At 32.9% G+C, this 11888-nt stretch overlaps 1 protein-coding gene across 1 annotated transcript; it reads left to right on the top strand.

Moving 5' to 3' along the window:
- The first annotated feature begins 844 nt into the window (after positions 1-844).
- Positions 845-2448, top strand: LOC111429351 (RIB43A-like with coiled-coils protein 1). The gene is made up of 5 exons (XM_023065240.2): positions 845-1103; positions 1174-1314; positions 1379-1542; positions 1606-2181; positions 2242-2448. Exons 1-5 carry the CDS (start codon positions 981-983, stop codon positions 2381-2383), a joined length of 1146 nt encoding a protein of 381 aa, XP_022921008.1. The 5' UTR covers positions 845-980; the 3' UTR covers positions 2384-2448.
- The last annotated feature ends 9440 nt before the right edge of the window (positions 2449-11888 follow it).

Genomic DNA, 11888 nt, shown 5'->3' with positions numbered 1-11888 from the left:
AGGATGCGGGATGGCTTAATATGTATCATCGTAGGAAAGTGCAGTGTTTGTGCCTATACCATAAAATTATAAACTATAAGGAACCACAGTATCTCTACCAACTGATAACTTTCCGAAATGATGTCCACCGAATAAATACGCGATTTCGCGGAAGACTGTCGCCACCCTGCTATCGTTTGTCTTTGTTTCAGAGGTCATACATATTTCAAATAACTTCGAAATATAATGAGGTGGACGATAATTGCAAGGGGATCTCACTATGAAGGTTTAAATTTACACAGAAAAATTCTTGTTTTCTTGAACAATGTCTACATGGGGGCAAACGCTGATCTGACATGTTTTGCAATCTTGTTGTTGTATCTAGCTGTTGCTTTGTAATTTTTGGCCGAGTCATGTTTTTCTTTTTTTGTTTCTTAGGTTAGTTAGAGCAGCTGTACTACTAGTACAAGCTGGAACTCGCCAATTTTCTTTTCTATGTTTTTTTTTCATACAATTAAGCTTATTTTCTAATAAAAGCATTTATTATTATTATTATTAATTATGAAATTTCGTGAAAAATAAAAAAAACAAGTATTCATAATTTTACGCTATTTAAACAAAACATAATATAAACCTTGTATTTCCGATTACCCAAGAACGACATCATTGCAATTACACTATTATTATACTATTTCGGTATACACAAACATCACCTATTTAATACCTACTAACTTCTATTGATTATAATCAATTTAATATAGTAATTATAAATATGGGCACACCAAACATCTCGCGACACCTTTACATGAAATATATTATTAATTGCAAACTTCCCCGATTTCCAACTATCGATTTAACATATGTTGCCTAGAAACACTTTCAATTAGAAATTAACAAGGTGTTTACTGAAATTCTACATAAAAGTTGACAAAAAAAGCTGTCAGTATACAATCTATTTTATACTATTTATTCTTATTAAGCAGGGTATTTAACTGAAAACGATGTTAAATTTTCAATTAATGACCGACAAAGATCGGAAAGAAGCCGCTTTACTAGAAAGAAAGCGCGCAATCGAAGAAGAAAGAAAAAAACGAATCTTCAATCCAAGAACACGACTTTATGGGGTACTTTTTATGCATTTTTGTTCTGTTAACTTAACATCCCTAACAACGAAAAGAAAATGTATTTTTATAGGTCGATTACGAAGCCCTAGAAAAACAACTCGCAGAAAAACATAAACGAGAGGCCGAAGAACGCGAAGTGGAACGGTTTTATTCTATTCAAACAGCCAAATACGATGAAATCTCTAAAGCTTTAGATCTAAAAGAACGGGAGGTAAACATTAACCTACTTGTTTACATTATTAACAACACACTATAATTTTAATTTTGTAATTAAGGAGCGACGTAGAATTCAACAAGAAATTAATGAATTTCGTAAAAATTACCAAAAACCAGAAGATCGTCGGGAATTTGATTTAAACGATCCGAATTACTTTAAAAAATTAATTCCAGCTCGTTTAAGAGATGATGATCCCAGATGTGGTATTTCTTCAGCACAAAAGTAAAGTTTAGACGTACAAGTTGTCTCCATATAAAAATATACAACAATTCAATTTTTATATAGATTTGAAGGTGAAGATTTGGCCAGTGATCTTCGATATAAAGTTCAAAGAGAGCAGATTAAAGCATACTTAGATCAACAAATGTTGGAACGAGAAGCTGCTGACAAAGAAAGAAAAGCAGCTGAGGAAGCTTACAAAGCGGCTGTAATGGCAAGAGATCAAAGAGCTGTCGAATTGGATGTAATGGAAAAAGAGTGTAGGAAAAAATTACTTGTGGCCACTTGTAGATACAATAAAGCGTTGGCCGATGAAAGAGAATTTCAGAAACGATGTGCCGCACAAAAAGAGAAAGAAGATAGCACGGCAGAAATGTATAACATGTTAACAAGCGACCTGATGACAGAAAATCCAGATCAAGCTTTAAGTAATTTGGGCAAAAACCGTCGAATTGGATATATGTATAAAGGAATGAACGAGGCGGAAAGAGCGGAAGTAAGAGCCGGTCAATTAAATCAAATTGCGGAAGCGAAAGCAAGAAGAGAGTTTGAGAAACGCCTTGATTTGGAATGGCAAGCTTATAATAACGGTGTTCAAAAGTCTATTCAAATGATGGATAAAGAGATTGAGAGAAAGAAACGGTAAGTATTTCTGTTGTAAAAATACCTCAAATACTAAATTATATTTTTATGCATTTTTAGGGAAAGCGAACAACAAATTATGGAAGAAAACCGGTTATTGGGAGTTGAACAAAAGAATCACAAGGAGTACTTGAATAAAGTTGTTTATACTAATAAACCAACGGCTGCGTATTTCGATCAATTTAACAAATCGACAAGATAATTTTGTAAAATTCGAAACCAGGAAAATCTCTGTAGACATCATCTGTAAATAAAATCAACAAAGCATTTCGGTTGTGTCAATTTCTAATATAGGCCTTAATTTTATTGAAAATCGCTTTTTGTTTATATAGTAGAAACCACGAGAGCTGGCAGTGACAGATCGCTTAAAAATGGTATGAATCAAGATATGGACGTACGACTTAGATTATTTCACCACACACATTTAAATGTAGGTTATGTTAGTAATGGAGGTTATATGTCAAACATTGTCAAAGATATTATCTAATGATTTTCCTTTCAAAGAAAACGTTTTCGGCTTGTGAAAACACTAACAGACTCATGACAACGCTGACAAGACGTTTCGATTTGAGGTTATAATTATAGAGTTACATCCCTTAGAAGAACAGACGTACTTTTTCGACGTGGCCATTTGAATTGTACAGCAGACATATTAAACTAATGCTATCTCTTTCTAAGACATATTACTCTCTAGCGGTTTGTGAACTTTTTTTTATTTATTATTTACTGCCAGCTCTCGTGGCGTCTACTATACCAGGCTTATTTTCTAATGATTCTTTTTCTATTGCAGCGATGTTGAGAAAAGTAAATCCTTCAAAGACTTATTGTTCTAAGCCGCGAATCAGCAATTGTCTCAGGTTCTCAATTCCTTAATAGTAATGTTCGATTTATTATTGCGTTGATGACATAAAATGAAGAGGACTATTCCAGGAAATTTTTAGAAAATCGAAAATTAATTCCAGCTGAAATAGGGACCAAAATTCGTTAAAAGGTTTTTAGCGGTAGCTTAATACTTTCACTATTTTTAGCACGTTTGACACTTTGGAATTTGAAAAAAAATTACTAAATTAATTGACGATATTTAACGCACTCTAAGACTCGATAAGGACACAACGTACAAGAAAACATAATTGCAGGAAATTCTCGAAATCTACGATAACATAGTCAATTTGAAAATTTTCGGATCCTTTCTTTTAATCGCGAGTTAAATTTGAACAGGTGGTAGACTGTGTTCTTAATGAAGGACATATTTTATGTTTTCGATATTCCATATACAGTGTGTCCGTAAAGTAACGGATATAGGCGATAAAATCATTGTAGAGGGTTTATGGAAAAATCCCTCAAACGGGTCTAAAGATTTAAATTTTTTGCAATTTTTTGGTGTAGATTTTAAATTTTTTCCGCCATTTTTAAACAAGTTATGACGTCATCGATATTTTTTTCAAATGGCAATCCCCCATTTTTATTACGGAATAGTAATAAAATCTAGTACAGAAAAATTACTTTAAAGATCAACTTCTTCAAATTTGCTTGACGTTATAAAAATAGCAGTAGCCATGAGTAACTATGGTAACCAATTATTTTAAACAATGTCCTAAGTGTCAAAAACTGATTTAGTAAAGCTTGTTGAAGTGTGGTGGCACGGCATCTTGTTGGAATAACTACTATTGGAATTCAGGTGGAACAATGTTATGATATCGTTTTGAAAAAATCTAAACATCTCCCTCCAGTTAAGGTTTCCTCAAAAAGTAAGAACTCAGGACAGAATCCCGTACGATTTCGCTCCACACATTGATCTTTTGCGGATATTGGGTGTGCGACATTTTTATCCAACGTGGATTGTCCAATACCGGCAATTTTGTCAGTATAAACAGTTTTGTCAATTTTAAACACTCAATGTGAATGTTCCGTCGTCAGAAATAATATGTTTTTGACAAAGTCTTCGTCATCGTAACAAAATGGTTGTTGGAAAAACTATGACTCATTGCTCGTGACAGAGATTTACTTTATAGGAATAAAATTTGCGGTTTTTAAAATTTTATGAACCGTTTACATTCAAATTTCAAATTCGATCCAATACCCCTGGCAGTAACATAAGGGTTTTCATGCCCAGCCAAAACTACCTTGTGTTGAACCTCCCCTGAAACAGTTGGTCGGCCAGATTTCGAGATATCTCGAAGATGTCCATGTTTTTTAAATTTGGTCACCGCTTGGCTTACCATACTAATAAGCTAAGCAGTTTTCAATCAAGAAATGTTGCATTAAGGACGTCAACTACTTACTAAATCAATTTTTGGCACTTAGAAAATTATTTAAAATAATTGGTTACCATAGTTACTCATGGCTACTGCTATTTTTATGATTTCAACAAATTTAAAGTAGTTAAACTTTAAAGTAATTTTTCTCGAAAATTTTCTTATGTAACCAATATTAATATTGACTGTACTAGATTCAGAAAAATATCCTCTTTCATATTCCATTATAAAAAATTTAAATCTTTAGACCCGTTTCAGGGATTTTTCCATAAACCGTTTATAATGATTTTATCGCCTATATCCGTTACTTTACGGACACACTGTAGTTACGCGGAAAATCGTGGTTTAGTAGGATGCGGTTATGTCGAAGACGATTGGGTGGATTTCAACTCGTATTTAACCAAAATTTGTCAAACAATTAAATTTGTCGACTCCCGTGATTAGTTTTTCAAAGTTGTCTCTCGAATTTTTTTAGAGCGACTTACGCGAATTAAAAAGAAATAATAATAAGACGTACGGGGAGGGGGGGGGGGTCCATCCAAGGGATCAACAAACCATTCACAATGGAAACACGGTTATCATCTTTTTTGTTGCCCAAATGCCACTAATACGATATTATTTATGAGTTTGATATCAAAGGCTTGGATTCAACATTCTTCCAGCTTTGCTTCACTCTATTTGGGAAACTTTTCTTTGAAATCATTGAAGGTTCATAATGCTCAACATGATATGAAGCGGAAGCGAAATGATTTTGTGAAGTCTAACCATATTATAGCCTGTATAGCGGTTATTTAGTGTCAGGGCTATCTTATAGGCATAAAAGGCAACAATATTTCGTGAAACTACTTTATACCCCCCCTGTAAGGAGTTTGTTGTACTCCTTTTAAATCATAGCAAAGTTACCATTCATGATCGTTATATTTGATTGCCTCTAACATTTCATAAGTTTCTTTCATATTTACTGTGTAAACCAAATACACTGATGGGAATGTATTGCCATTATGCGGTAGTACTGCTTTCAAGCTCGTTTTCCTGGAGTCAATAAAAAGTCGCTACTCCGGTGGGTTATATTGTACACCTAGTTGCATCATCATGTCAAAATATTCGGCAAATGAAGTACCTCTTGATCTAAAACAAGAAATTTTTCTCCCTGGAGCTAGAAGGTTCCGTTGTTGCAGTCTTAACCCCAAGAGCTCAGCTTGCACTTTCGAAAGTTTTAGATCGCGAACCAAATCAGTTCCTTTTGATTAAAGAGCTGAGGAGAAGTGTCAGGAGATTGAGAGGCAGCGTGAGAGCACTCTTCTACATGTTAAGCACCTTCTGATTGGGTCTCTTCCCGTGACTGTGCAAGTCAGGAACAGGTAAATGCATTGAAGATACGTGTGGATACTTTATTTTATAATAAAGTCGTAAAATCGGTAAAATTCGTCTTATCCCTGCTCATATTCTATCAATTGTGTTTGTTTCTTTGCTTCATATGCTTTGTACAGTAACTCTCCGTAATACTGTCTACATCTTTCTATAATTTCATTTTCCTTATTCACTCTCTTTCATTTTCAATAGATTTTAGTATTTGATAGAATAGTTTAGTTGATTTTCTGCGCAACTTTCCTCTATCTTCTCAGTTATCATTTATAATTATCCCAATCCTCTTTCTTTACCGTTCCTTGCGTTTTTATCTCTTCTGTCCACTATGCCACCTGCTTTCTGTTATCATTCTTTTCCATACTCAATATCAAACATTTTTAAACATTCTCAGTTATCCTCTATGTTTGCATTTTACATATGCATTTTGTTACTTTCCATTGTCCTATACATTTCTTCTTCGATGTTCTCTGTTGATACAATTTGATGGTATGACCTCGGTACTGATTTCTTTATGTTGTTTACATTATTCTCTCTCTTCTTTGGCATTACATAACACCACAAAGCGGGCACTGTAATTCTTGATCCTCTCCTCATTCTTGTATGTTTATATCCTTCTTATGTTTGTTTTCTATCAGTACGTAATTAATTATAATCTTTCAATTCTGCATTGACTTCCCTTGTGAACTTACGTATTTCTTTGTGTAGGAAAACGTATTTGTTATCAATAGATCATTCAAGACAAAAAAGACAGTATTCTTCTACCATTATTATTCAATATTTAGTTCATTTTTTACATGAACTGCTTTATATACACAAGAACAGAATTCAACGTGATCTTGCAACACACGATCACCTGCTTATCTCTTAATTTTAATAAGTCCACAAAATTTCCTGATTGAGATTCCATCTCACGAAGAGCAGGATGGATTTCGCAACCCATCCATTTCTTTTTATCGTTTTTATGGTAATAAATAAAGGATTTGGCATAACAACTCGATAGCGAACGAAAGTAGTCGTCTAGTTAAAAGAAATTAGTGTTTCATTGTACCCCCGTGTAATGCAAAGAAATTATTCAATACTTCTGTAGAAGGCTAAGAAATGCAAATGCGGGTATTATCGTAGTATCACCCCTTATAAACATTATTAGACAGAACAATGAAATATTTGTCCTAATAGGAAGTCGAGATTCTATTTTATGATCGTTCCTTCTTTTGATTTTGCTACACTATATGACTGTTGAAAAGCAATAGACAAAAAAATCATGCATAACATTAAGAAAAGGAAAAAATGCCATTTCTTAAACACTCATTACTTACCAGTACTTCTATTTCATTAAGAAAGTATCATTACATGAGGCGATCCTATAATGTGGATATGCATATTAAATTTGATGCACACTAAAAGTAACTTAATATTGTTGCATCATCAGTTCGATATTTGCAAAATGATTTGTAGGCAAATTATGAACATTACAATTTTGAGAACTTTTGTCTAAATTAAACCCTATTAAATCAAACTGTCAAATTCACCAAAATAATACACAGGTGCCCATTATGTATGGAATATTGTATATATCTTGGTAAGTATCCACTTTATAAAAAAATATTTTATACAAAAGTTGTTTAATATTTCATTTACCATAATGAGACAGCATTCAATTGTTTTTATTTCAGAAAATTTAACTAATAACATTAATCTCGATATCCAAGATCGTCAAGTACCTCGAATTATGGGAGATGTACAGTAATTTTTCGTTTATTTGTTTTATTTTGTATGTAAATTTAATTTACGATAATAATTCGAGGTACTTGACGATCTCGTATAGCTAGATTAATGTTATTGAGTAATTTTTATTAATAAACAATTTCTACATTTTTTTCCAAAAATTTTCTGATGTAGGAGGACAAAAATTTTACGTAAAGAGTAAATACGTAAAAAGAATCGTAAACAGAAAAGTAATCTCTATCAAATAAGCCTAACGAAAGGGAACATTGCCAATCAAGTGTTATTCGTTACTCATTTGTTTTCTGGATTAAAAACAATTGAATGCAGTCTTATTATGGCAAATAAAATGTTAAACAACTTTTGTATAAAATGTTTTTTTATAATGTCAACATTTACCGAGATATACCGGGTGTAACAGGATCATGGTACACCCCCCGTATGTCCTTTAGTTTTGAAGATAATTGATTCAAATTTGGGACATCCTATACACATAATAAGAGACACTTTTTGACATACAAGTAATTTTTTTTTCAATTCCGGTTTCGCCGGAAGTGACATTAACTTTAGATTTTTAAATGGAACACCTGTATATAATTACATTTTTGAAATCTGAATAATTTTCTGAATCCAATGGTACCACATAAGTGACATTTGAAACGTCAATATTTTTTAGAATTTAGTGTTTAATTTTCCATTTAAGTGTTGTGTACCGCCGCCACCGATATTTATTTCTTCGTTGTGAAGGGCAATTTATTAAATTAAACAACTTTCTTCTGTTCTTAATTTTAGTTAAATTTTATTTAAGAGACGACGATGACCACCGGTAACAATTTGTTCTAAAACTAACTGATCAACTCGATCTAATAGAGACGACTAACTTAATGTGACTGACTTGACTTTTCGACTGCCCTTCGTGAAGTGCCTTTTCGGCTTTTCGGCCCCCCTGTTCCTAGTGAACTCTGTTTTTACAGCAGTGCTTCCCAAGCAAAATATCATACAACTAAGTATGTTTCCATCTGTTTCTTGATATACGCAGAGACAAGGAGAATTAGGGGTTGTTCCCATCTGGTTCGGTCCCCTGATATATTTATTATTCACACATGTCTCTGGTGGTTGTTTGGTTTTTAGTTACAGAATCATTACTTTTGATACCTACATTATTATATTGTAAACTTATTATATTCCTATTATTATAAAGATAAATACTACGTGAGCAGTACTACGTAAACGGGTGGTACCACAACAGTGTGCCATGAGAGTTCCGTCTAATGCTAGAAAAATCTAAATTCCGCCAAAAATACCAAATTACGTGATTTATGTGTAAATAAAGTTCATTAAAACGGTTTTTGGGGTATAACCCAATTTTTTCTAATGGAACCATATTGGTACCGTGGTACCATTTATTAGTACTATTAATAAGAAATTTATTTATACCTAGTATTAGAACATACGATAAATACAATAAAAATTACAGCTAAACAAAATAAGAAAATACAATTTTGATCTAATTAAATGTTAAGACGTTACTACGGTGGCTTTGGAAACAATGAAACTGTTTAATATGTCAAATACAAGGTAGATTGTTTGTTTATCGGTGTTTTTATTGTGTCTTTAAAAAGTGTTTACATTTATTGTTAATTTTGTTCAAAATGCCGCAAACTTATACAAGAGATGAAAAAGTGGACATGTTAATTATTTATGGGGAATGTAGAAGAAATGCCGTTGTAGCTAGAAACCTTCATGCCGAACGATATCCGGATAGACAATGTCCAGCGAGAAATTATTTTAATTGTCTTCAAATCAATTCCGAAGAGAGCCCAACCATGATCCCGAGATAATTCAATTATTAACGTAGAAACGGAAATTAATGTTTTGGCACCAATAGAAGTTGATAAGACTCTTTCTTTAAGACAAATTGGGTTTGAATTAGATATCAGTCACCAAACGGTAAGCCGAATTTTGCACAAATACAAGTATAAATCTTTTAAATACCAATTGCACCAGCACTTGTATGAAAATGATTACGAACGTAGGATGGAATATTACAATTGGATTTTGCAGAATAACGTACAGCCAAACAATGATTTTTTGGGAATGATCTTATTTTCGGACGAATCCAGATTTATGAATTTGGGATTATTCAACAGACAAAATACAAAATATTGGTCACAAGAAAATCAAAATTTATCGCGGGAGGGCAACTTTCAAGTGCGGTTCGGTTTCAATGTCTGGCTTTGAATAATCGGTAGTAGAATCATTGGTCCAATAATATTTGAAGGACCCCTGACTGGAGACAGATACTTAGGATTTCTGCAAAATGAAATTGCGAGTAGATTAGCCCAGTTACCCCATCATTTACAACAGGAAATGTATTTCCAACAAGATGGAGCTCCTCCCCATAATTCAAGAACAATAACTAATGATCTTCAACAAAGATACGGAGACAACGAATGGTCCAATAAGGTGGCCTCCAAAATCACCTGATTTGACACCCCTTGATTTTTTTGTTTGGGGCCATTTAAAAAACATTGTTTATGCAACCGCTGTTACAACCCGTGAAGATCTCAAGCTACGAGTAAGACGAGCACTTAATAGCATAACGGCCGAGCAATTGGAAAATGTTCTTCGGGAAACAGCTGTGAGAGTTCAGAAGTGCAATGACGTTAATGGGCAGCATTTTGAACAACTGATGTAATGTTTTGTGTTTAGATCAAAATTGTATTTTCTTATTTTGTTTAGCTGTAATTTTTGTTGTATTTATCGTATATTCTAATACTAGGTATAAATAAATTTCTTATTAATAGTACTAATAAATGGTACCACGGTACCAATATGGTTCCATTAGAAAAAATTGGGTTATACCCCAAAAACCATTTTGATGAACTTTATTTGCACATAAATCACGTAATTTGGTATTTTTGGCGGAATTTAGATTTTTCTAGCATTAGACGGGTTAATTAGAATAAAACGGAACTCTCATGGCACACTTAAATGGAAAATTAAACATTAAATTCTAAAAAATATTGACGTTTGAAATGTCACTTATGTGGTACCATTGGATTCAGAAAATTATTCAGATTTCAAAAATGTAATAATATACAGGGTGTTCCATTTAAAAATCTAAAGTTAGTGTCATTTCCGGTAAAACCGGAATTGAAAAAACAATTACTTGTATGTCAAAAAGTGTCTTTTATCATGTGTATAGGATGTCCCAAATTTGAATCAATTATCTTCAAAACTACAGGAGATACGAGGGGTGTACCATGATCCTGTTACACCCGGTATACTATATTCCATACATAATAGGCACCTGTATAGTGATAATAAATAACAGTGAAGTGTTTGACTGTATGACAATTTGTGTAGACGAAAGTGTCACTACACGTCTTTATAAAACTGTAGTTCAATAAGGTAGATCTTGTTATTTTGATAAACAGACGCAACACAGGAATCTAGAGGATTACTAATAATCCTGGTACAGGGTGTAACAAAAATAAATGCACTCACTTCCAGATGGGAAAGGCACAGAATAACAGTTATTCTGTGGTAAAGGTGCGCTATAAGGAATAGAAAAAGTAATATTCGCTAATAATTAAAGATTTTTTTTAATTTAATCGAGTCGCAAAGGGGTTTGCGTAAGTATCGTCAATAAAAGCGTCAAAAGATACAAAATTTACAACAATTATAACAAAAATTTCAAAAACAATAAGTAGTGTAATAGTAACAGACAAAATAACCAAGCGAACAAAGCTGAACCAGGAAGAATGTAAGTTATCTAGCACAAAATCTCCGTGTTTTTTTTCAGTCACCACTGTGGCAGCAAATTGTTATCAGTTCGGGATTAACGTGTACTGAGATATACTCTGAACAGTATTTTTTTAAAAATATTAATAATCTATTATCTCTAATTAGACCACGCGTTCATAAGCAACAATCTTAACGTTCATTATTAACTATAACTGCAGTTAGCACTTAATTGAACATAAATGTTAAAGGTAAAAACAATATTTGCAGGGAAAGATTTTTCTGGACAATTTACCTCTTATTATTAAATCTCTTCACGTCATATTTATCCATACAAATAATGGGTGAATTGATTAAAGAGACGGATAATAGTCAGAAAAATTTGTATTGTGTTTGTTGGACTCTATTCTAATGGTGGCGCAAATTTGGAATACAGTTAGTTAAGAAGTAATTAGAAATTGCTTCAAACAATCAGACATCAGTTATGAAAATATTGAATTTGATTTTTAAAATTTTTGAACACCATGAGGGTGTGTTATACAGGGTCTACTGTACAGGTGTCCAAATTTCCATGGGTTTGCAGGGTATCTCAGTTATTATGAAAGATAGAATGTT

The sequence above is a fragment of the Onthophagus taurus genome, chromosome 7, assembly GCF_036711975.1.
Source record: "Onthophagus taurus isolate NC chromosome 7, IU_Otau_3.0, whole genome shotgun sequence".
NCBI lineage: Eukaryota > Metazoa > Arthropoda > Insecta > Coleoptera > Scarabaeidae > Onthophagus > Onthophagus taurus.
This window is presented reverse-complemented; position numbering and strand designations above follow the sequence as displayed.

Excerpts from the sequence above, each read along its gene's own strand:
- LOC111429351 (XM_023065240.2), top strand. The coding sequence starts at position 981 with ATGTTAAATTTTCAATTAATGACCGACAAAGATCGGAAAGAAGCCGCT. Across the intron at positions 1,315-1,378 it reads TAGATCTAAAAGAACGGGAG|GAGCGACGTAGAATTCAACA; the intron begins GTAAACATTAAC and ends TTTGTAATTAAG. Across the intron at positions 1,543-1,605 it reads GGTATTTCTTCAGCACAAAA|ATTTGAAGGTGAAGATTTGG; the intron begins GTAAAGTTTAGA and ends ATTTTTATATAG.